The sequence below is a fragment of the Perognathus longimembris genome, chromosome 16, assembly GCF_023159225.1.
Source record: "Perognathus longimembris pacificus isolate PPM17 chromosome 16, ASM2315922v1, whole genome shotgun sequence".
Taxonomy (NCBI): domain Eukaryota; kingdom Metazoa; phylum Chordata; class Mammalia; order Rodentia; family Heteromyidae; genus Perognathus; species Perognathus longimembris.
Window position 1 is genome coordinate 6,773,573 of NC_063176.1, and position 25,192 is coordinate 6,798,764.

General features: G+C 48.9%; 1 protein-coding gene across 3 annotated transcripts; it reads left to right on the plus strand.

Moving 5' to 3' along the window:
- The first annotated feature begins 612 nt into the window (after positions 1–612).
- Positions 613–25,192, plus strand: Rest (RE1 silencing transcription factor). 3 transcript variants are annotated; one of them, XM_048363974.1, is made up of 5 exons: positions 2,138–2,387; positions 2,808–2,810; positions 3,837–4,743; positions 16,464–16,547; positions 22,731–25,192. In XM_048363974.1, exons 3-5 carry the CDS (start codon positions 3,846–3,848, stop codon positions 25,109–25,111), a joined length of 3,363 nt encoding a protein of 1,120 aa, XP_048219931.1. In that variant the 5' UTR covers positions 2,138–2,387; positions 2,808–2,810; positions 3,837–3,845; the 3' UTR covers positions 25,112–25,192. The 3 variants fall into 3 exon arrangements, with proteins under 3 accessions (XP_048219933.1, XP_048219931.1, XP_048219932.1); XM_048363976.1 differs by lacking the exons at positions 2,138–2,387; positions 2,808–2,810 and adding an exon at positions 613–665; XM_048363975.1 differs by lacking the exons at positions 2,138–2,387; positions 2,808–2,810 and having other exon boundaries at positions 22,731–24,052; positions 24,116–25,192.

The window sequence follows — 25,192 nt, forward strand, 5'->3', positions numbered from 1 at the left end:
CCACTGAAGGCAACTTTCTGGTGGTGGTGGTTGTGGTGGGTTCATAAAAGTAACTGAGCCAGTGCGCTGCCCCGCCCCCTCGGCGACCCCAGAGCGGGCCTGATCAGACGCGAGGCCCCGCCCACTCCGGGAGGCCCCGCCCACCCCGGCGCGGCGCCCCCCCACCTAGCCTCGCCGGCCGTCCCCGACCACGCCCCCTCGCTCCGAGGGGCGGGGCGCGCCTAGCGGTCACGCGCGCGGGCGACGGAGGGGGCGTGTCCGGCGGAGGGACGCGCGCGCGCGCGCGGCAGGGGGCGTGTCCGGCGGCGCGGCGGCGGCGCGGCGGCGGCGGCGCGGGCCGGGTGCGCGGCGCAGCGTCCTGTGCTGGAATGTGCGACTCCCGCGAGCTCGCGGCGCCTCAGCGGACCGAGCGCCGCCCAGGCCCCGGGCCCGAGGCGGCGGCGGCGGCGGCGGCCGGGACGGCGGCTCGAGGCCCGGCGGCCTGAGCGGGCTGCGTCTTCTCCCTCGTGGGCCTGCGCGGTGCTCGACGGCCTCCCCCCCACCCCCCTCCGCGGCGCTCAACTTTTTCCTCACCGCTCTCGAAAACTCCAGCAACAAAGAAAAGTAGTGGGAGCCGGAGCGGGCGGCGCAGGCCCCGCGCGCCCCCCGGGAGGCGAGGGAGGCCGGTGAGGCGCGCGCGCGGGGCCGGGGGGGCCCGCCGGGGTGGGGTGGGGTGGGGGGAGGGAAGGCCGGGCGGCGGCGGCGGCGGCGGGAGGGGAGGGGAGGGGAGGGGAGGGGAGGGCGGGCGCGGAAGGACGCGGCGGCGCGAGGCGCTGTCCAGGGCTGATTGCAGCTCCCGCGGCCGCGGCGGTGGCGGCGCCCGGCGGGGGGCGGGCGGGCTCGGGTTACAGCGCGGCGGGGCCCGGGGGGCGCCGGTGGGGAGCGGCCGGTCGCCGGGACCCCTCCCCAGCCGAGGCCGGGCCGCCCGCCGCCCCGGGATCGCGATGTCGGAGACGGAGCGCGGAGCTGCTCCTCGAGCCCCCCCACCCCTCCCCCCTCACCCCCTTCCTCCCCAGTCCTGAAACTCGCGCGCGGACCCGGGGGCTCGGGCCCCCGCTTCCCCCCCCCCCCACGCCGCGGCCCCCTCCCCCCCCGGCCCAGCCCGTGCCCCCGGCCGGAAGGCGCCGTGCGGCGCGGCGCGTTGAGTCAGCCCCGGGGCGCGGGCGGAGTCGCCCGCGGGGCTGGACAGCGATCTGGGCGGCGCGGGCCGGGGCTGTGGCCGAGGCCGGGTCGGAGCGCGCGCGTCCCGCCGGGCGCCGCGGGAAGGGGGTGGGGGGGTGGGGAGAGCGAAGTTCGCAAACTTCCGGGGTGCGGGGGCGGCCCGCGTGGGGCGCCCCGGGGGCCAGCGGGGCTCGCCCGGGAGGTCGGGGAGCCCTGGCGATCGGCGGAGCTCGGACACCCCCTCTTCGCCCCCCAACCCCTCCACCGGTACCCCCACACCCGCCGCCACTCGGTAACTCGTGCGCCGTCCTCGCGGACGCGGGGCCCGGGGGAGGGAGCTGCGGGCCGTGGGGGGGCTGGGGTGGGGGGGGAACCGGGGAGGAGCGGCGTGGGGCGGCTCCCCGCGCGGCGGGTGACCGCGTTGCCGGGACCGGGGGGCGGGGGGGGGTGGGGGAGAGGAAGCGCGAGCGCCCCGGGGCTCCCCGAGAGCTGGGCTTTTGTGCTGGGTCTTCGGAGAAAATGGCCGAATGCCTGGCGGCGGACGGAGCTCGGGACGCCGCCGGGGCCCGGCGCGGTGGCGGAGCACGGAGGAATCCGGGGCGGCGCGGGGCGGGGCTCGCCCGGTCCTCCCCCCACCCCGCCGGGAAAGCCGCGAATCGCACGGAGGTGGCGGGGGCCGGGCCGGGCCGGGGGCGCCCGCGGAGCGCCGGGGCGGGCGGACGCACGCCCGACCCCCCCCCCCCCCCCCAGCCCGGGGCGCACGGCCGCCTGTGATGGCATTCGCTCCCGGCCGGGCCCGGTGCGAGTTCCGGGACGCGCTCGCCGCGCTCCGGGTGGGTGGGTGGCCAGCCCGGCTGTTGCCTTCTTGTGAGGTGGGTGGGTTTTTTTCGGCTTTTCATTTTTTTTTTTTTTCTGGAACCTTCCCCCATCCTTTTCCTTTTTTTTTTTTTTTTCCGGTTTGCAAGAGGAAGAAACTTGAGTTTGATGAGTAGCAGCGCCTTTTTCTTTTTTCCCCCTTCGGCTGGGAAGTCACTTGGTTAAGACAATTAAAAAAAAAAACCAAAAAACAAGACAACAACAAACCCAACTTGTCTTCCAGAAGGTGATCTTGTAATGGCTTCCACTCCCCAAGTAGGCCAAGTCGGGCAGCACAATGCTCCGAAAGTTGCTGCTGCTGGTGCTGTTGTGCGATTTATTGGAGGGGAGGGGGGGTGGTGTGAGGAAAGAAAAAAAAAAAGAAGAAAAACTCTTTTACTTTCATTTGTGGTGTTTGAATGAATAACCGTTTTATTTTGTTATATAAATTTACCTTTTAAGTTTGGGGTGTCATCAAAGAGTTGAGGGGAAGTGTTTTGTTTTCCACAGTAGTTTGTGTTCTTTTGGAGGTAGTTGAATGAATCGAGTTCTTAAGACATTCAGCTACGTTGTTCACCAGTTCTTAACAGATTACCTTCCGGATTACTTACTTTACCTACTATCTACGCAAAGAATGGTGTGTGGATTCCTAGGCCTCCTATTGCTGAACTGTTGAAGGGCAAAAGTGGGAGGAATGTTTACTACTCTGGTATGACACTAAAACCATCTTTTCAGTTACTATAAAAATAAAGATTGTCCCCCCACACCCCTGAAAAATATTTTGAGCACTTTCAAGACAATAGTAGACCGTGATAATTGAGTGGTAAGATTTTTTTTTTTCTTTTGCCCTTGAGGATTTGCTTTGTGAGTGATCTCAGTGAAGAGAATTGAGAACATTATCTAATGCTGACACTGGGACTTGAACCCCGGGCACTGTCCCTTAGCTATTTTTGCTCAAGGATGGCACTCTTAAAATACTAGAGTCACAGCTTCATTCTGGCTTTTTGGTGAGACCTTGCCTGGTTGTTTTTTGTTGTTGTTGTTTTTGTGCCTGTCCTGGGACTTGAACTAAGGAATAGGGCTTTTTCCCTGAATTTCTTTTGCTCTGGGCTAATGCTTTACCACTTGAACTACAGCTCCACTGCCTCCTTTTGAGTTTCACCAACTTTATGCCCAGGATGGTTTTGAACTGGGATCTTCAGAATTTAGCCTCCTGAGTAGCTAGGATTACAGGTGTGGACCCACCAGGGGCTTAGGTATTTGCTGGATCATCATCGGTGGTTGTTGTTATTGTTTTTGGCCTGGTCTTGAACTGTGGGCTTGGGCGCTGTCCCTGGGCTCTTTTTTCTCAAGACTAGCACTCTACCACTTGAGCCAGAGCCCCAGCACAGTACCACTTGCAGCTTTTCTCCGTGATTAATTGGAGATAAGAGTCTCAGAACTTTTCTGCCCTGGCAGACTTTACTGCCTAGGGTGGTTTTGAACTGGGATCTTCAGATCTCAGCCTCCTGAGTAGTAGCTGGGATTATAGGCTTGAGCACCACCATAGTCCAGCCTATCCTTTATCTTGATCATCGTCAACCTTGAGTAGCTTTAAATCCACATACATACACCACAGGAATATATCCAAAGTTCGTTGTTAGTAGTTACTGAGTCTTGTTGAATTTTAAGAGATTATGTTAAAAAATAATTGTTTTTGGTCCTGAGGAGTTTGAATGATGCATCGATGTTCCTCCTAGAGTTGGTTTTAACAGGTGCTCTTTTGCTTGTTCTTTATTCAGATCACAATTATGGCTACCCAAGTGATGGGGCAGTCTTCTGGAGGCGGAGGTCTGTTCACCAGCAGTGGTAACATGGGCATGGCCTTAACTAACGACATGTATGACTTGCATGACCTCTCCAAAGCTGAGCTGGCTGCCCCTCAGCTTATCATGTTAGCGAACGTAGCCTTAACGGGCGAAGTAAATGGCAGCTGCTGTGATTATCTGGTTGGAGAAGAGAGACAGATGGCGGAATTGATGCCTGTTGGGGATAACAACTTTTCAGATAGTGACGGGGAAGGACTTGAGGAATCTACTGAAATGAAAGGTGAAGCTGGTGGGCTAGGAAGCATGGAACTGACAAGTATGGAGCTCAGTGTTGCAGAAGCACAGCCTGTCTTTGAGGCCTCGTCAGCTGCCCCCGAAGTCTACAGCTCCACTAAAGATCTTCCTCCTGAAACGCCTGGAGCGGAGGACAAGTGCAAGAACTCGAAGAGCAAACCCTTTCGCTGTAAGCCGTGCCAGTATGAAGCAGAATCTGAGGAGCAGTTTGTGCACCATATCAAAGTTCACAGTGCCAAGAAGTTCTTTGTGGAAGAAAGTGCAGAGAAGCAAGCCAAAGCCAGGGAATCTGGCTCTTCCACTCCAGAGGAGGGAGATTTCTCCAAGGGCCCCATCCGCTGTGAGCGCTGCGGCTATAATACCAATCGATACGATCACTATACTGCACACTTGAAACACCACACTCGGGCGGGGGATAATGAGCGAGTCTACAAGTGCATCATTTGTACTTACACGACCGTAAGCGAGTATCACTGGAGGAAACACTTAAGAAACCATTTCCCAAGGAAAGTGTACACGTGTGGCAAATGCAACTACTTTTCCGACAGAAAAAACAATTATGTCCAACATGTTCGGACTCATACAGGTAAGGGAATCTTTTAGTCCATTGAGTTCTCCTCTCACTTCTGATTGCTAGTCAGCTTTAAACAGTGCTTGTAAGAGTCTGGGTTCTATGACTTGCTATAGTGGTGATATTGGACCTCTTTGCGCTCTGTTTTCTTCAGAGTAGAGCATACATATGTTTGAGGGATGCAATGAAGAAATGAAACACTGAATTATTTGAAAGAACAGCCCCAGGAAGCCTGGCCTTGTCTGGGATCCTAGCCACTTAGGAGGCTGAGAATTGATGTTTGATGGTAGCCTAGGATCTGAGAGGACTCTGATCTCCAGTTAACCAATTAAAGGCTGACTGTAGGTGTGACTCAAGTGGTAGAGCACCCACCTTGAACAGAAAAGCTAAGTGAGAGTCTGAGCCATAGTACCAACTCAGAAACCAGAACAGCCACAGGAAATTCTTCTTTTCAGTCCTGGGCCTGATCTCAAGACCTGGGAGCTGTCCTTGAATTTTTTTTTTTTTTTTTCCTGAAGGCTAGCATTCTGCCACTTGAGCCACAGCTCTTTGGTAGTAAATTGGAGATAGGTCTCACTGCCCTTTCATGTTTGTTTTTGCCAGAGCTCCTTAAGTAGCCTAGATTACAGGCATAGGCCACCAGTGCCTGGCTAGTCCACAAGACATCTTACTATCTTACTTCAAGTATGTACTATAACATCTTTCTTGTTGCATGTCTCTAACTTTGACTGCTTTTAAGTTTGTGGATCTATGTGACAATGACCACAGCTAACGTGCTATAGTTTCCCAGTGGAATTGAGAGCTTAGAAAAGAAAACCCAGTGATGAATCGTACATAGTTCATTTAGTAGAGCCATCAAGCTTAACATCGGACTTGTAGTCTCTAAATGGAACAACTTGTCTTTCTCATCAAATCATAGAAATGTGAGACGTTAGTTTGGAAAAGATGAATGGAATTACCACCAACTGAAGCAAGTTTCCGAAGAAAGCACACGTGTGGAAAATAGAATCCCTTTTCAGACAAGAAAGAGTTATGCTTAGCAAATTCCAATGCATACCGGTTAAGAGGAGCTATGTAGTCCATAAGTACAACTCTGCCAAGAATTGAGGGTTGGTAGATGGTGGAGCTCAACTGTGCCTGTGGCCCTTGGAACCAAAAGGAAACATTTTGGAACTTTCTTAAGTACGTAAAAAATTATGAAGAAAGAGGCAAACATGTCATTTACAGGAAAAATGGATGGACTTGGAGAACCTCATGTTGAGTGAAACAAGCCAAACTCAAGAAGTCAAATGTGTTTTTGCTCATGCGTAGAAGCTAGACTTAAAATAAGATAGCCATGGGCCAGGATTTTGGCTTAGTGGTAAAGTGCTTGCCTAGCATGCATGAAGCCCTGAGTTTGTTTCCTCAGTATCACATAGACAGGAAAAGCTTGGAGTGACGCTGTGGTTCAAGTGGTAGAGTGATAGCCTTGAGCAGAGAGAGTTCAAGCGCCCAGGCCCTGAGTTCAAGCCCCAGGAGTGGCAAAAAAAAACAACAAAAAAACACTTTTTTAAAAAATACACAGTTCTGGACATGTACATATATAGATGTATATGCATAATGTATGTCTGTGTGTATGTATTCACACACACTTAGGTCATGACTAATGATAAGTCTGTTTAAATGGAAGGAGGATCCTGGTGCTCGTGGCTCTTGCTTATAATCCTAGCTACTCAGGAGGCTGAGATCTGATGATTGAGTTTTGAAGCCAGCCTGGCTAGGAAACTCTTTTAAGATTCTTACCTGCATTGAACTACAAAAAAAGCTGTAAGTGGAGCTGTAGCTCAAGTGGTAGTGTCAACTTTAAGCACAAAAGCTCAGGGACAGTGTCCAGGCCCAGACTTAAAAGTCCCAGGACCAGCAAAAACCCCACCAAGTCAAACAAACCTGGGATGGTATGGCAGAGAGAAAAAGATAGATGGAGGGTAAATAATTTTCAAATAACGTGCAAATGTGTATGATGAAGATTACGTAAGGAACCTGGTTGAAAGCCGTTAATCACTAAGGGCTGGGTGGGAGTAGGTTGGTGAGGTGGGTGTGTGTATGAAAATAGAACAGTGAAATCTGATGAGATTGTTTCAAACAGGGTGTGTGATAAGGGAAAGAATGGAGGGAGTGAGGTTGATTATACACATTGTATGCATGATGGGAATTAGCTGTGAAACTCCATTTTTACAAATAATGTAAGCTAGTTAAAACTGAAAGGGCTGGGAGTGTGTGGCTGGTAGAGTTTGCATGCGTGAAGCCCTGGGTTTTGAATACCCATTACCACAGAAACAGAAAAAGCAGCTCAAGTGGTGGAGTGCTAGCCTTGAGCAAAAGAAGCTCTGGGACAGTGCCTGGGCCACAAACAAATCCCCAAACAACAAACAGTGTGAATAATTTGGAGTGCTTGTTTAGCAAGTGTAAGGCCCAGAGTTCAAACACCAGTACTTCCCTAAACAAAAACTCCCCCAAATAACAAAAAATTATTAAAAGTTTCAGACTTAAGAACCAAAGGTAAGACACAGAATATCATTATCAGGAATGAGAAGAAATATTACCAAACCATACATGGATTAAAAGGATAAATAAGCAAAGTAAGCTGATAGTCCAAGATCATGGATTCAGGGCCAGCGCGTGTGATCCCATTTTACATAAACGGGCTTTCTTTTTCTTTGTTTCTCATCTCAGGTTGGTTTTTATTTATTTTTCATGCCAGTACTGGGGTTTGAACTCAGGGTCTAGGTGCTGTCCCTGAGCTTTTTCACTCAAGGCTACTGCTCTACCATTTGAGCCTCACCTCCTTTTCTAGCTTTCTGATGATCAATTGGAGATAAGAGTCTCTGGGGACTTTCCTGCCTTGGACTAGCTTTGAACCCTGTCATCCTCAGATCTCAGTTTCCTGAATAGCTAGGATTATAGGCCTGAGCCACTGACACCTAGTGACAGAGGGTTGTTTATATTCTCAGTGTAGAAGCCTTCCGTAGTCAGCCTCCACTCTGATTATTATCCTAATATTCTTTTTTGTTGTTGTTGGTTGTGGGGCTTGAACTGCGGGCCTGGGCACTGTCCCTGAGCTCTTTATCTTTAGCTCAAGGCTAGTGCTCTACCTCTACCACTTGAGCCACAGCGCCACTTCTGGTTTTCTGGTGGTTAATTGGAGATAAGAGTCTCTCACACACGGACTTTCCTGCCTGGGCTGGCTTTGAAACACAATCCTCAGATCTCAGCCCCCTGAGTGGCTAGGACTGTAGGTGTGAGCCACAGGTGCCAGGCTATTTTTTTTTTTTTAAGCCAAGTATTCCATTTATTAACCAAGTAAGTCTTACCAAGGGAGAGCTCTGTCTCCCCTCCCCCTCCAAAGAGGCTCACATTCCTGCACCACTGCTTGAGACCCAGAGCGGGAGGGAAGGTGTGGGGGAGAAGATCCCAGCCACTGCCTGAGCTCACCCAAACCACAGCCAACTTTGGGGCCTTCTGGATCAGGCCTGGGAGGGGGGGAGGAGACGGCTGCGACCCATTGCTTCCACAGCCCCCACCCATCCCCAAGGGAGCTGAAGAGGTCCTGCAGCCTAGCTCTCTGGGATACTGGTGGGCTTTGGTGGGATCCAACCCCACCCTGTTAGCCCCAATTAAGAAGGGAGGGGGAAAAATGACTGTAAAGGGCTAGGACTATGGCCTAGTAGTAGAGCGGTTGCCTTGCATACATGAAGCCCTGGGTTCAATTCCTCAGCACCACATATGTAGAAAAGGCCGGAAGTGGTGCTGTGGCTCAAGTGGTAGAGTGCTAGCCTTGAGCAAAAAGAAGCCAGGGACAGTGCTCAGGCCCTGAGTTCAAGCCCCAGGACTGGCAAAAAAAAAAAAATATATAAAGTACTTTGCAAATATAGAGTGAAATCGTACCAGCGGGGCCTTCTAGTATGATTAAGATTAACCGCCCTTCCCCCCACCCCCAGGCCCCAGGAGCAGTCACTGCGGGGTGTGAACCAGAGAGGGGCCTAGAATATCCTGATATTCTTTACCTTTTTTTCCTTCTCTAATGGGTTCCAAAAAATGGTCATCTAATATCCTCTGAAGAGCTTGCAGTTACTCTTTTCCGTGGAGACTACTCCAACCAACTACCTGCTAATTTAAAATAGTTCTTTTTTATAGTGTTGTGTAGTAAATTATACCTTAAGTATAAATCCAGTTCATGGAAAAGAGAAATCACATTGCTACATTTTGAGAAGTCAAATTTTGGAGTTTTAATTTAATTTAATTTTTTTTTTTTGCCAGTCCCGGGGCTTGGACTCAGGGCCTGAGCACTGTCCCTGGCTTCTCTTTGCTCAAGGCTAGCACTCTACCACTTGAGCCACAGTGCAACTTCTGGCTTTTTCTGTGAATGTGGTGCTGAGGAATCGAGCCCAGAGCTTCGTGCATGCTAGGCAAGCACTCCACCCCTAAGCCACATTCCCAGCCCCATTTTGGAGTTTTTATTAGTGCTGGTGGTCTTCAGGCAGCCAGTTACAAAGATCTTACACCAAGCTTTTAAAGACAATGGTCACTTGTTGGGTTGAGACCAAGCCTCAACAAAGCATTACACCTAAACTCAGCACCAAACACCAGGTATCTACATACTGTCTTTCCAGTTGCAATTCAAAGGGTGGGTCCTCCCACCTCTAGGCCTTGGAACCGGGTGGATAGTCCGTTGTTTCCCACCCACCCCCCTCCCCCACTGCTCTTGGCTGGGGTCTAGGAAGTCTGTGAAACCCACAGCCCCCCTGCACCTAGGCAGGTACTGGCTTTGAACTTAATCCTCTACCTGTGTCCTCCCTTCCCTCAAATAGCTGGGATTATAGCTGTGTGCTAACATACCCATCTTAATTTAGAATAGCCTTTGTGTGTGCTCCCGTACCAGAACTCTAACTCAAGGCCTTAAGCTCTTCAGGCGATTTTTGCTTATTCTGCCATTGAGCTACACTTCTACTCCAGCTTTATTGCTGGACTTTCCTGCCCAGCCTGGCCTCAAGCCTCCAACCTCAGAAGAGTAGGTAGGATTACAGGTGAACCTCCCTTGCCTTGCTCGAATAGTTTTGACTTGAGTCAGATGAGTTTTTCAGTTAGTTTGTGATATGGCCCAGGCTGGTCTCCAGCGCTTCAGCTCCCGGGTGCTGTAGCTAGGGGTGAGTCACCACTCCTGTATGATAGGGGAATTTTCCAGCCTTTGTGAGAGGGAAAGATATTTGTTATGTTTTGTCTCTAGTCACCGTATTATTGAAAGTAAAGGATACCACCCTAGGGACCTGGGGGAGTCTTAGGGGTGCATTGGGGGTCTGAGGGCTCTAAGTTCATCTGTGAACAGGAAAGAAAGGGTTGAAGGATACAGCAGTTGGAGTAGTAGCAGTAGAAGAGATTGGGTGCATGTGAATGGGTGAACTTTTAGTTTTGTGTTTTTTTGGGGTTTTTTTTTTTTTTGGCCAGTCCTGGGGCTTGGACTCAGGGCCTGAGCACTATCCCTGGCTTCCTTTTTGCTCAAGGCTAGCACTCTGCCACTTGAGCCACAGTGCCTCTTCTGGCCATTTTCTAGATATGTGGTGCTGGAGAATCGAACCCAGGGCTTCATGTATACGAGGCAAGCTCTCTTGCCACTAGGCCATATTCCCAGCCCAGTTTTGTGTTTTTGTGTGTGGGAACTTGAACTCAGGGCCTGACCTGAGCACTGTCTCTGGCTTCTTTTTGCTCAAGGCCACTTCTGGCTTTTTCTGTGTATGTGGTGCTGAGGAATCCAACCCAGGACTTCATGCATGCTAGACAAGTACTCTACCACTAGGCCACATTCCCAGTCTTTTTTAAAGAAAATTTTTATTGTTCTGGTGATAGTACAGAGGGGTTACAGTTACCTAAGTCAGGTAAAGAGTATATGCCAGTGTTGAAGAGTGTAGTGGCAGTAGTGTATGCATAGAGTGGAAAACTTTAAAGACTTGAAAGCCTGAAGCCTTGTGCCAAAGGTGACATACAAGTACCATTCCACCCAGAAATGGAGGGAACAGGTGTGGTAGTGGTACTCACAAACCGTACAACTTGTGGGCTATACAACTTGTGGGTGAGAGGGGAAAAACGGAGCGAGCTGAAGGAAGGGGTAACACTGTCCATAAGAAATGCACTCTTTTTTTTTTTTTTTTTTTTTTTTTTTTTGCCAGTCCTGGGCCTTGGACTCAGGGCCTGAGCACTGTCCCTGGCTTCTTTTTGCTCAAGGCTAGCACTCTGCCACTTGAGCCACAGCGCCCCTTCTGGCCATTTTCTATACATGTGGTGCTGGGGAATCGAACCAAGGGCTTCATGTATACGAGGCAAGCACCCTTGCCACTAGGCCATATTCCCAGCCCAAGAAATGCACTCTTTACCTGGCTTACATATCTGTAACTCCTCTGTACATCACCTTTATAGTAACAACACAAACGTGTAATGTTTTAGGAAATTATGGCAAGATGTTTGCTAAGGACCAGTTTTGTTCAAGATGACCTATTTAATAAAAAAACGGTTAATTTTGTGTTTTAGTAGTAATGCTTTTTTTTAATTTTTTGAGTTGGCACTAGGACTAGAAGCCTGGGCACTGTCCTTGGCTTTTTCACTCAAGGCTGCTGCTCTACTTACTTGAGCCAGACTTCTACTTCCAGCTGTTTGGTAGTTAATTGGAGATAAGATAAGAGTCTTAAGGACCTTCCTGTCTAGGCTGGCTTCAAATCCTAATCCTCAGATCTCAGCTTCTATACTACTAATATTATAGGCATGAGACACTGGCACTGGACTTTGCAAATTTTTACTTTTCTTTTTTTGCCAGTCCTGGGGCATGAACTGGGCCTGGGGCACTGTTCCTGAGCTTCTTTTGCTGAAAGGTAGCACTGCCACTTGAGCCACAACGCCACTTCTGGGGTTTTTTATTGTTGTTTGTTTTGTTTTTTCCTGTTTATGTGGTACTGAGGAATTGAACCCAGGGCCTTCATGCATGCTAGGCAAGCACAGTATCACTAAGTCACATTCCAAGCCCAATTCATTTACTTTAGAGAACCTTTTTTTGGGCGGGGTGGGGGGGGCGCAGAGTGTACTTCCTTGTCCTGCTGGCCTTGAATCATGATCCTCAAATCTCAGTCTCCTGAGTTACAGGTGTGAGCCACTAGTACCTAGCTTGGGTTAGCTTTTTTAGGACATTTCATATGAATGAAGTTATACCCTTTGCAGGCCTCTAACTGCCTGTTTTCACTTAGGATAATGCTTTCCAGGCTTTCCTACTGTATGTACAGTACTTGTATTCAGGGCCTGGGCACTGTCTGAGCCTTCTTGTTCAAGGCTAGTACTCTGCCACTTTGAACCATAGCTCCACTTCTGGTTTTCTCCACTTCTAGTTTTCTCCTGGTTAATTGGAGATAAGAGTCCTATGGGTTTTCCTGCCCCAGCTGGCTTTGAATGGTGGTCCTCCAATGTCAGCCTCCTGAGTAGCTAGGATTACAGGTGTGAGCTCTTGTCAGGAATAATGATGGTGTGAACATTCGCATGTCAGCTTTCTATGGATAAATGACAACTATACACCTTTATGACAACTGTTTATATTGATGTGTTTAACCTTTCTGGAACTCCAGATTTTCTGGGCCATATTTTTTTTTTTGGCCAGTCCTGGGCCTTGGACTCATGGCCTGAGCACTGTCCTGGCTTCTTCCCGCTCAAGGCTAGCACTCTGCCACTTGAACCACAGCGCCACTTCTGGCCATTTTCTTTTTTTTTTTTTTTTTTTGTTTTGTTTTGTTTTTTTTTTTTGGCCAGTCCTGGGCCTTGGACTCAGGGCCTGAGCAATGTCCCTGGCTTCTTCCCGCTCAAGGCTAGCACTCTGTCACCTGAGCCACAGCGCCCCTTCTGGCCGTTTTCCATATATGTGGTGCTGGGGAATCGAACCGAGAGCTTCATGTATAGGAGGCAAGCACTCTTGCCACTAGGCCATATTCCCAGCCCCTTCTGGCCATTTTCTGTATATTGTGGTGCTGGGGAATTGAACCCAGGGCCTCATATATACGAGGCAAGCTCTCTTGCCACTAGGCCATATCCCCAGCCCCAACTGGGCCATATTTTTAATTCCATTGCATGAGACTGTCAGTATGCCTGTGCGTAGGTATGAAATCTTCACCTCACTGGATGGTTTCTTTTTCTTTTATAGTTTTTTTTTTTTGCCAGTCCTGGGACTTGAACTCAGGGCCTGAGCACTGTCCCTGGCTTCTTTTTGCTCAAGGCTAGCACTCTGCCACTTGAGCCACAGCGCCCCTTCTGGCCGTTTTCTGTATATGTGGTGCTGGGGAATCGAACCCAGGGCCTCATGTATACGAGGCAAGCACTCTTGCCACTAGGCCATATCCCCAGCCCTCCTTTACAGTTTTTTTTTTGGCCAGTCCCTGGGCTTGGACTCAGGGCCTGAGCACTGTCCCTGGCTTCTGTTTGCTCAAGGCTAGCACTCTGCCACTTGAGCCACAGCGCCACTTCTGGCCATTTTCTGTATATGTGGTGCTGGGGAATCGAACCCAGGGCCTCATGTATATGAGGCAGGCACTCTTGCTGCTAGGCCATATCCCCAGCCCTCCTTTACAGTTTTGATGCACATTTTCCCCTTATCCCATAGCCCATGAGGTCCCGCACCCACCACCTCTATATCGTCATAGGAACATATTAACATGTTTCACTTGCCTGAATCCTTCCACAAGGAGACCGCCCACTAATTGTCATGGAATGACTGTGGGGCGCACTTTGGCTCCTCACCGTTCTTTTTTTGTGATAACATCCTTTTGTTGTTCCATTCCATTAGATTTAGATGCATGATAGTGTCTAGTGTGTATGCCACCCCTTTGCCCTGGGGACGGGAGCCAGCTCAGGACCTGACCACCCACTGAAGCACTTCACTGCTGCGCCCTAGAGCTCAGGCCTGTCTGATCCCAGCGACTCAGGAGGTTGAGGCGGGAGGACTGCAACTCACAGCCAGCCTGGGCAGGAAAGTCTGGGAGACTCATCTCCAAGTAACTACCAAAAAAAAAAAAAAAAAAAAGAGCTGGAAGGGGAGCTGTGGCTCAAGTGGTGGAATGCGAGTCTTGAGCAAAAAGCAGCTCAGCACCCAGGTTCTGAGTTCAAGCCCCAGGATGGCACCAAAAGTAAAAAAGGAAAGAACATAACTTATTTTCATAGGCGGTAAAGCTGAACTGTTAAGTAATTTGTTCAATGTCATAATAATTATTCTGTGACAAGAATCGATAATGGTTCCATTACCAAAAAACCCTGTGGTTCATAGCCCCAGGGGGGAGGTGTATATGTGCGTTCACATACACACAGGTCCTGTGTTTGAGAATTAAACTGTTTCCCCTCTCTGAGATAGGACCTCTTCCTGTAGCACAGTCTGACCTTGCACTTGTCATCTTACTGTCTGAGGTCCTGGATACAGGCATGTCATTGTCATAGTGCTCATTAAATTCTTTGGTTTTGCACCACTGACCTGTGAACTTCACTTGCCCTTGGTCTATCAGGCTTTATAATTTAATATGGATGACCTGCCCATTTTATAAACATTGCCCCACCATGTGAATGTTTAGCTTATAGCAATACCACCATGACTCTTGTTCTGACCAACATTTTCAAATGATAGGTTTGTCATTATTTCACTTAAATTATTTTCCTTCTGCTGGAAATTGAACTCATCTTCACACATGCTTGGCGGGTTTTAACTGAGCCATATTCCCAGTCCACCTTCTTTCTTATTTTTTTAAAAATTTACTGTTATTGTTATTATGGAGGTGGTATATAGAGGGGTTACATTTGCGTGAGTCAGGTAATGTGCACATTTCCTCTCATACAGTGTCATCTGTTCCCTCATTCTTGCCTTGATTCATTATTTATAAGGATATAAAAACATTACCCATGGGCTGGGGATATAGCCTAGTGGCAAGAGTGCCTGCCTCAAATACACGAGGCCCTAGGTTCGATCCCCCAGCACCACATATACAGAAAATGGCCAGAAGTGGCGCTGTGGCTCAAGTGGCAGAGTGCTAGCCTTGAGCGGGAAGAAGCCAGGGACTGTGCTCAGGCCCTGAGTCCAAGGCCCAGGACTGGCCAAAAAAAAAAAAAAAAAAAAAACATTACCCAGGGCTGGGAATATGGCCTAGTGGCAAGAGTGCTTGCTTCGTATACATGAGGCCCTGGATTCGATTCCTCAGCACCACGTATATATACAAAAGGGCCAGAAGTGGTGCTGTGGCTGAAGTGGCAGAGTGTTAGCCTTGAGGAAAAAAAAAAAAAAAGCCAGGGACAGTGCTCAGGCCCCTGAGTTGAAGCCCCAGGACTGGCCGGAAAAAAAAAAAAACAACCCAAGATATAGCATCAGGAAACATCTTTTTTTGGTGCTGGAGTTTGAAGTCTGTGCCTGGAAATTGCACGGTGTATGCTCTGTCATTCAGATACATCCCCAATGGGCGTGCCGGTAGCTCATGCCTGTAATCCTAGCTACTCAGGAGGTTGAGATCTGAGGATCACAATTCAAAGCCAGCCCATGTGGGAAAGTCTGTGAGACTTACCTCCAGCAAAGACAAAGCAAAAACAAACCTTCCTGAATACTCTGTGAAGTAGCGTCTCGATGTAATGTGTAGTATCACTGAAAATAGGAAGAGAGAATTTGGAAAGCTAGTGATGTCAGCAGACTTGAATCCATGTAGTTACATAAATTCTAAAGTAAATCCATTTATTTTGTTCTGCTTTGTTTTCAAGAACGTCTCCAAGCTGGGTGCTGGTGCCTCACATCTGTAATCCTTTCCTTGTGGTGGAGATCTGAGGTTCACAGGTCAAAGTCAGCACGGGCAGAAAAGTCTATGTGACCCTCATAACCAGTAAAAACCAAAAGTGGAGGCGTGCTTAGTTGGTAAAATGCCAGTTTTGAGTGAAAAAGTCAAAGCTAAGCCAAAAGCCAAGTGATGTTGGAAGACCCTGAGTTCAAACCCCCCAATACTAGCACCTTCCCCCGCCCCCCCAAGGAAAACAGGAAAAAGGTCTTGCTAGCAAAGAAGTCTAGGCCGGCTTTGAATCTGCCTTGTGATGATAGGCATGAGCCACTCCCCCTGCTGATCATTCACATTTCTTTCTTTTTTTTTTTTTTTTTTGGCCAATCCTGGGCCTTGGACTCAGGGCCTGAGCACTGTCCCTGGCTTCCTTTTGCTCAAGGCTAGCACTCTGCCACTTGAGCCACAGCGCCACTTCTGGCCGTTTTCTGTATATGTGGTGCTGGGGAATGGAACCCAGGGCCGCATGTATACGAGGCAAGCACTCTTGCCACTAGGCCATATCCCCAGCCCCTCATTCACATTTCTAATACGTTGTAAAAGATATCATCTGGAGGTGCTTGTGGCTCAAACCTATAATCCTTGCTTCTCAGGGTCCTTGAGAGATGAGGATAGAGGTTTGAGGCTAGCCTAGACTTACCTCCAATTCATTAGCAGAAAGCTTGGAGTAGAGGGAGGACTCAAAGTGGTTGAGTGCCAGCCATGAGTGGAAAAAAACTGCGTGAGTGAGAAGCTCTGAGTTCAAGGCCCAGTACCTGCACAACAAACTACCCCCAACCTTGTTCTATCAGAGATAAGAAGGAGTAACTTAGTTAAAAAGTGCTTAGTACTGACTTAAAAAAAAATTAAACATTGTTAATAATCTTTTTTTCCCCCCAGGGGAACGTCCATATAAATGTGAACTTTGTCCATATTCAAGTTCTCAGAAGACTCATCTAACCAGACACATGCGTACTCATTCAGGTTAGTAAGAAATTGTCGCTTTATTTTTGTTGTTGTAAACTACCATTATGAAGTAGTTGCCTCCTTCTTAATTTCCTTTTTTTCACTTTTCTTTGGTGGTGCTGGGGATTAAAGCCATGCCTTTGAGCATACTATACAGTTAGTCTACCGCTGAGCTATGACTCCAGCCGAACAAGTTCTACATGTGGAATGGAGCCATTCACTTACGGTTTATTTCCAATGTAATTTTGAAACTGATTAAAAATACTAATAATATATTAATGTAGAATTAGGTTTAAATGCAAGTTGTTACCAGGTATGCATCCCACGACTAATCTCAGCGCTTAGGTTGTTGGGGCCACAGGGAACCAGGAGATTGAGGTCGGTTTGGACTGTATACAAACTTTCAGGCCAGTGTGGGCCCATGTAATCAGAAGCCGTGCCATCCCTTAGCTCTCTGCAGCCCTTCCTCTATCTACCATTCCGTGTCTACCCCAGCTTCACTTCCTGGAACACCCTAGTCGTCTCGCTTGGTTTCCTTGACCACATACTTAATACATGAATGAAAGGTGTTTCTTCTGAATTTCCTGAGCTTAAACGGTTGTGCCACTTTGCTAAACTTCATTTTATTGCTTTTAGGTGCTTTCCAAAGGGCGTGCCTTGGAGTCCTTCCTTTTCTTTCCTTCTTTTTTCTTTTCTTTTTCTTTCTTTCTTTCTTTCTTTCTTTCTTTCTTTCTTTCTTTCTTTCTTTCTTTCTTTCTTTCTTTTCCCTTATTGTCAAAGTGATGTACAGTGAGGTTACAGTTTCATACGTTAGGCCTTGGGTATGTTTTTTGTACTGTTTGTTACCTCCTCCCTCATTCCCCCCCTCCCCTTCTCCCTCTCCCTCCATGAGTTGTTCAGTTGGTTTACACCAAATGGTTTTGCAAGTATTGCTTTTGGAGTCGTTTGTCTTTTTTTTTTTTTTTTTTTAAATTAAAAGAACTAGAGTACAGCTGTCAGACATGATCCCTATCAACAAAGCCTGGGGCCTGGGTTGCATTTTCTTTCTTTATGCCAGTCCTGGGGCTTGAACTCAGGACCTAGGCATTGTCCCTGAGCCTCTCTGTGCTCATAGCTAGCACTCTGCCCCTTGAGCCACAGCATCACTTCTGACTTGTTGTGTTCATGTGGTGCTGAGGAATTGAACCCAGGGTTTCATGCAGGCTAAGCACTCTACCACTAAGCCATATTCCCAGCTGTAAATCTAAATTCTTTTTTTTTTTTTTTTTGCCAGTCGTGGGGCTTGGACTCGGCCTGAGCACTGTCCCTGGCTTCTTTGTGCTCAAGGCTAGCACACTGCCACTTGAGCCACAGCGCCACTTCTGATTGACCTTTTTTTTTTTTTTTTTTTGCCAGTTGTGGGCCTTGGACTCAGGGCCTGAGCACTGTCCCTGGCTTCTTTCTGCCTAGGGATAGCACTTGAGCCACAGTGCCACTTCTGGCCATTTTCTTGCCACTAGGCCATATCCCCAGACCCCCACAGCGCCACTTCTGGCCATTTTCTGTATATGTGGTGCTGGGGAATCGAACCCAAGGCTTCATGTATGGGAGGCAAGCACTCTTGCCACTAGGCCATATCCCCAACCCATCTAAATTCTTTTTTGTTTTTGTTTTTGTTTTTGCCAGTCCTGGGCCTTGGACTCAGGAGCCTGAGCACTGTCTCTGGCTTCTTTTTGCTCAAGGCTAGCACTCTGCCACGTGAGCCACAGCGCCACTTCTGGCCATTATATATATATATATGTGGTGCTGGGGAATCAAACCCAGGGCTGCTTGTATACGAGCAAGCACTCTTGCCACTAGGCCATATTCCCAGCCCCCCCCCCATCTAAATTCTTGATACGTGCCTTGGGAGACTCTGTTGAAGTCACAACTAGTTGACTTTTTTACTGTATTTGGGGCTTGAACTCAGGCTCTTCTGTCTTAGATTTTCTGTACACTGCTGTTATTCTACCACTTGAACCACACCTCTACTTCCAGGTTTTTGCTGGCTAGTTGGAGGTAACACTCATGGTTTTATCTACCCAGGCTGGATTCCATCCTTTTAGCCTCAATATCAGCCTCCCCCTTTTTTTTTTTTTTTTTCTGCCCCTAGTCCTGGAGCTTGGACTCCAGGCTTGAGCACTGTCCCTGGCTTCTTTTTGCTCAAGGCTAGCACTATCACTTGAGCCACAGCGCTACTTCCAGCTTTTTCTGCGTATGTGGTGCTGAGGAATCAAACCCAGGGCTTCGTGCATGCTAGACAAGCACTGTACCTCTTGAGTAGCTGTGATTACAGACCAGAACCGCCAGTGCCTGGCAGCCCTGACCACCAGGTCAGGGCTTTTTAAGCCTTTGGCTGGAATTTTGACTTGCTGTCTTTGTTGTTGTTGGTCCTGAGACTTGACCTCAGGACCTGAGTGCTAGCTGAGCTTTTTTGCTAGTGGCTAATGCTCTACCATTTTTCGTCACAGCTCCACCTGTGGTTTTCTGATAGTTAGTTGGAGACAAAGTCTTAGAGACTCTATTGCCCTTGGATGGCTTTTGAACCTGAACCTCAGACCTCACCCTCCTAAGTAGCTAGGGTTACAGGTGTGAGCCACTGGCTCTGGCCTTGACTTACTGTATTTGAAAGATAGCTTTGGGTAGTGGCTTTACAATATCTTTTCTTTCTCTTTCTTTATTTTCTCCCTCTCGCAGTCCTGGGGCTTGAACTCTGGCTTTGGGCACTGTCCATGTCTACCACTTGAGCTACAGCTCTCCCAGCTTTTGGGGTAAATTGGAGATAACAGTTTCAAGGACTTGGCTGCCCCTGGGCTGGCAGGGAATGGCTCTCCTCAGGTCCTCTGCCTCAGGGGTGAGCCACGAGTGCCTGGCAACATTACCATATTGTTAAATTTCTTAGTAACTAATAGTACCTATTATTTATTGCCTGTATACTTAGAACTGAACTTTTGTAATTGTTATCTTTAGTATCATGATGATAAATAACTATCTTTATAGTTGAGTCCATAAGCTCAGGGAGGATAAGGAATCTCAGGTTAATAGCCAGTCCTTAAAACTGGAAGAGCTGAGATTTAGCTCCAGATTTTCTCACCTCCTGCTTTTACCAACTTTTTAGTTGACTATTGTTTGGTGAAGTTGAAACCACAGTGCACTGTATCGGGAGAGCAGACCCATTGTATTTTATTGGATGTCATAAACAAGGCATAAAAATGGTTAGCCTGTTTCGTGTATACGTATGCTGAATTTCCAGCAGTTGGTTTTTTTAAATTATAAAAATAATCGCTTTTATGACATTTGCATTCATGTATATGATACACTTTAGATGTGTTTCTCTTTTAATTAGCATGTATTAGTTACATAAGGCATGGGTTCATATATACAATGGATCCCTCAACTTCTCCCCCTCTATCACTCTCCCTTACCTCCTTACAACAATTTCAACAGGTTTCATTGTTCTGTTTTCATACATGCAAACAATAGACTGGCCTATATGCCCCCTCATTCACCCCTCCTTTGTTACCCAGCCCCCTCCTGCGGTATCACCCTCCAGCAGAACTGTTTAAGATGACATTTGCAGTAAAGTGATATGGGTTGTATCTGACTGGGTTGTGTGGAGTTATCTCGGGTGTTTTGCTCAGTCTGTCTTGTTTTTGGAGGAGAGTAGGCTCTGTTAAATTAAAAAAAAAAAGAATAAATTTTAGCCAAAATGACAGTTTGAATGAAACCACAATGGTCGTTTGGTTTCTTGGAGCCTTCTTACCCCCAAGGTTGGGCCTCCCAGGCCATACATACTAGGGAGGAGCCAGAATACTGGTTTGATAAAATAGAGCATTACATGTTGGTGAAAATTCAGACACTAACCTAGTCAAGTTGGCTAGTCATTTTATTACCATTTCTGCCTAATAAATTTAAGGTGTTCTCGCCCTGTTAGTACTTGAGATACTGACATCCTCAAGTTTCTTTTCCAGATCTTAATGGAGAAGTTCTCATCAAGAGTTGTGTTCCATCACCTTGGGGCAGATGGAGTGTTCTACCACTGAGTTCAGTGGCACATCTATGTATATACATATGCACACACACATACATATACATGTATATGTACGTATATAGAGAGAGATCTCAGTGGTATATATATGTGTGTGTGTGTGTGTGTATATGTATATATATATAGAGAGAGAGTTTTTGCTCAAGGCTAGTGTTCTACCACTTGAGCCACAGTTCCATTCTGTTTTTTTTTGTGTGTGTGTGTATGTGTTTTAAACAGATAAGAGTCTCACATTTCCACCCAGGCTGGCTTTGAACCAGGAACCTCAGATCTCGGCCTCCTCAGTAGTTAGGATTACAGGCATAAGCCACTGGCACCTGGCTTGAAATATTCTTAAATCCATGTGTCATTATTATTAAACGTTTACTTGCTGAGTAGTCTTTTTTATGTTTGTTTTTTGCTTAAGGCTAGTGCTCTACCACTTTGAGTCACAGCTCCATTTCCCATTTTCTGGTGGTTAGTTTGGAGATCAGTCTCATGGACTTTCCTGTCCTGTCTGGCTCTGAACCAAGATCTTCAGATCTCAGCCTCCTCATTAGCTAGGATTAAAGGCTTGAGTCACCCATGCCTGGCTTGATAAATAGATTTTTTTTGGCCAGTCCTAGGGTTTGAACTCAGGGCCTGGGCACTGTCCCTGGGCCTCTCTGTGTTCAAAGCTAGCACTCGACCACTTGAGCCACAGCGCCACATTGAGCTTTTTCTGTTAATGTGGTGCTGTGGAATTGAGCTCAGGGCTTGTGTATGCTAGGCTAGCGCTCTACCACTAAGCCACATTCTTAGCCCTGGCTTAATTTGAAGATTTTTTTTTTTAATGTTATAAAGGTGATATATGAGGGGTTACAGTCCGGTAGAGAGTAAATTTCTTTTTGGACAATGTCACCACCTCCCTCTATAACCATATTTTCTAATTGTGTAAAACTTAACCTCTGCACAGGTTTGCTTCATGTCTGTATCTTTATGAAAATCTTTGATGATATGAATTTGAGAATGTTTGAAAGATAAATTTTCATAAATGTCAATTTCCATTTTTCTACTATGCATTCCATTGGACCAGTGGGGTATGGATACCATTTGGTAATATTTGCTAGAATGTGATCTAGATGGGTATGTATTGAGGTAGAATGTGTTATAAGTGTGGGGGTGGGGGCGGGTCTGGTTTTATGTGTATCTGTGATTTTGTTTGGTTATGTTACATACCACATCTATTTGTATGCATGCCATTTCTCTTTTTTTTTTTTAACTAGCTTCTTTGTTCATTGTATAGAAAAGATGAGAAGAGGAAGAGAATCAAATTTTCTGAATAATTGGCTTGGATAACCCCCTTTTTCCCCCTACATAAAACAGCAGCTCTGGGTTTGGAAAAACTCTGAGTGAATGAAACTTTACCTCACCTGTTAAAGTGGATAAAAGGTTTTTGGTGTTCCCTCAGAAAAGCCTTTTATTTCTTTTTTCCCTTAGGCTAAAGCACAGTTGTAAGGTTTTTGCACCTTGGGCCTGATAGTATATATAGTCCAGAGTGAAAGCTATTTCTCTCAAGTTTTGCCTTACTATTTGTATGCCTAAACATGAAGGATTTTTGAACTGTTTTCTCTAAGTCTCAGATAACATTCAGAGTTGAGATGAACTTGGTTATCAAGTTCTGTTCTTTTTTTTTACCTCTGTTCTTTACCTAGTGCATGAGAGCCTTAGCTTGAACTCCCTCCTCCCCCCCCCCCCCATTCTGGGACTTGAACTGAGGGCCTGAGCACTGTCCTTGAGCTTTTTTGCTCAGGCTAGCACTCTACCACTTGAGCCACAGTGCCATTTGTGGCTTTTGCTGTTTATGTGGTGCTGAGGAATCGAACCCAGGGCTTCATGTATGCCACGCAAGCACTTTCCTGCTAAGCCACATTCCCAGATGAACTTTTTTGAAGAGGATAGTGGGCCAAGACAATTATTCTTCTGCTTGATTTGAGAATCAATGTTAAGGGATTAACAAAAAAGCTATACAAATAAATATGGCAAATGGAATGTGCATGATGCAGCCTTCTCAACAAATTGTCTTTATGGTTACTTTGTATTTATGATTTCTGAGGTATATTTTAATCTTGGACTTGCCTTTAAACTGTGTTGTAACACCTTTTGTTCACCTTCAGGTGAGAAGCCATTTAAATGTGATCAGTGCAGTTACGTGGCCTCTAATCAACATGAAGTTACCCGCCACGCAAGACAGGTTCACAATGGGCCTAAACCTCTCAATTGCCCTCACTGTGATTACAAAACAGCGGATAGAAGCAACTTCAAAAAACACGTGGAGCTCCATGTGAACCCACGGCAGTTCAATTGTCCTGTATGTGACTACGCCGCTTCCAAGAAATGCAACTTACAGTACCATTTCAAATCAAAGCACCCTACGTGTCCCAGCAAGACGATGGACGTCTCCAAAGTGAAACTAAAGAAAACCAAAAAGCGAGAGGCTGACCTGACTGATGAGAGTAACGTCACCAATGAGAAACCAGAAGCCGAGCAGACAAAAGCCAAGGGAGAGGTGGCGGGAAAGAAAAACGAAAAGCCTGTCAAGGTGGAGAAGAAAGAGAAGAAGCCCCCGAGCCATGTCCCCGCGGGCCACGTCTCCACGAGAACTCGCAAGTCCGCCACAGAGAAGAGAGAAGCGGCCGTGCACCCGGGACACAACGTGGACAAAGCTTGCAGGAGCAAGAAGAGCAAGAGGAAGCTGGAAGCCGAAGCCCAGGGCGCGCGGGGCCCGGGGAGGCGGGAGGAGCCCGCCGCCAAAAAGAAGAGGAAGGCGGCGGAGAGCAGATCGCCCAGCAGCCCCGCAGCGGCCCGGGGCCACGGCAGCGCGGAGAGGAGGGAGGAGAAGCAGCCGCCAAAGAGCTGCTCCAGAAGGAGCTCCAAGAAGAAGGCTCTGCAAAACAAGCCAAGTAAAAAGAGCAAGGGGGCCCGGAAGGAGGCCGCCCGCCAGGCTGCCCCCGAGGGGCCCGCTCCCAGAGACGCCCCTGAGGCCGGGCCTGCCCCGCCCGCGCCCCCCCAGACCCAGACGCCCATGGAGCTGTCTCCTCCCGCCGAGCCTGCCCAGGAGCCTGCCCACACCGAGGTGGCCCAGGAGGGGGCTGCCCCGATGGAAGTGCCTCCTCCCACCGAGCCTGCCCAGGAGGGGGCTGCCCCAATGGAAGTGCCTCCTCCCACCGAGCCTGCCCACACCAAGGTGGCCCAGGAGGGGGCTGCCCCAATGGAAGTGCCTCCTCCCACCGAGCCTGCCCACATGGAGGTGGCCCAGGAGGGGGCTGCCCAGACGGAAGTGCCTCTTCCCACCGAGCCTGCCCACATGGAGGTGGCCCAGGAGGGGGCTGCCCAGACGGAAGTGCCTCCTCCCACCGAGCCTGCCCACGTGGAGGTGGCCCAGGAGGGGGCTGCCCAGATGGAGCTGCCTCTTCCCACCGAGCCTGCCCACACCGAGGTGGCCCAGGAGGGGGTTGCCCACATGGAGCTGCCTCCTCCCACCGAGCCTGCCCACACCGAGGTGGCCCAGGAGGGGGCTGCCCAGACAGAAGTGCCTCTCCCCACGGAGCCTGATCATGATCAGGAGGTGACTCCACACGAGCCTGCTCCCGCGGGGCCCGAACAGATGGAGGTTGCTGTTCAGGAGTCGGCTCAGACAGAGCCTCTTCACCCCATCGAGCCGCCTCTCCAGATGGAGGCAGTTCCCAAAAGGTCATCGCCCAGAAAAGACAGTAAAAAGGAGCAGTCCCCTCTTGAGAGCGAGCTGGCGCGGCAGGAGCAAGTCCTGATGGAGGTGGGCTTGGTGCCCGTTAGAGGAAGCCACCTCGGAAAGGACAGCGCAAGCGCGCGCGCCCGCTCACCTCCACCTCCCCCTCCGCAGGAAGAGGCGGAAGGCCCAGGACACCGAGATGGCCCCCGGGAAGGAGGACCAGAAGAGGCCGGGAGGAGTCCAGCCCATCTCGCCGCTCGCAAGGAGTCTAGCAGTGCTTCGTCCAGCGAACAAAACTTGAATGTGCCAGGCAGTGAAACTCCCGATGACAAATACCAGTGTGACTCGGCTGCCACGTGCGGGAAGGCAGCGAGCACGGAACTGAACGCCGCAGAGAAGGACCCTGGGAAAGACCCAGCCGGGGAGGAGCCACTGCTGCTTCCACCAGGGGGAGAGCGCCAGGCAGTGCCCCAGACCGCGCCGGCCTCGCCCCCCGTCACTGCGGCCGGAAGCGATTCTCAGGAAATGGATGAAGACGAGGGCATCCACAGCCACGACGGAAGTGACCTCAGTGACAACATGTCTGAAGGGAGCGACGACTCCGGATTGCACGGGGCTCGGCCTGCTCCCCAAGAAAGCAGTACAAAAAGTCCAAAGGAGGCGTTGGCAGGCAAAGCGGCCGAGGGAGATTTTGTCTGTATCTTCTGTGATCGTTCTTTCAGAAAGGAGAAGGATTACAGCAAACACCTCAATCGCCATTTGGTTAATGTGTACTTCCTTGAAAAAGCAGCTAAAGGGCAAGAGTAATTAAACTTTGGACAAGGTTGTATTTGTTAGCAAGAGCTTGCTTTTTTTTTTTTTTTAAATTCGTTTATGGGAGTAGGCAAA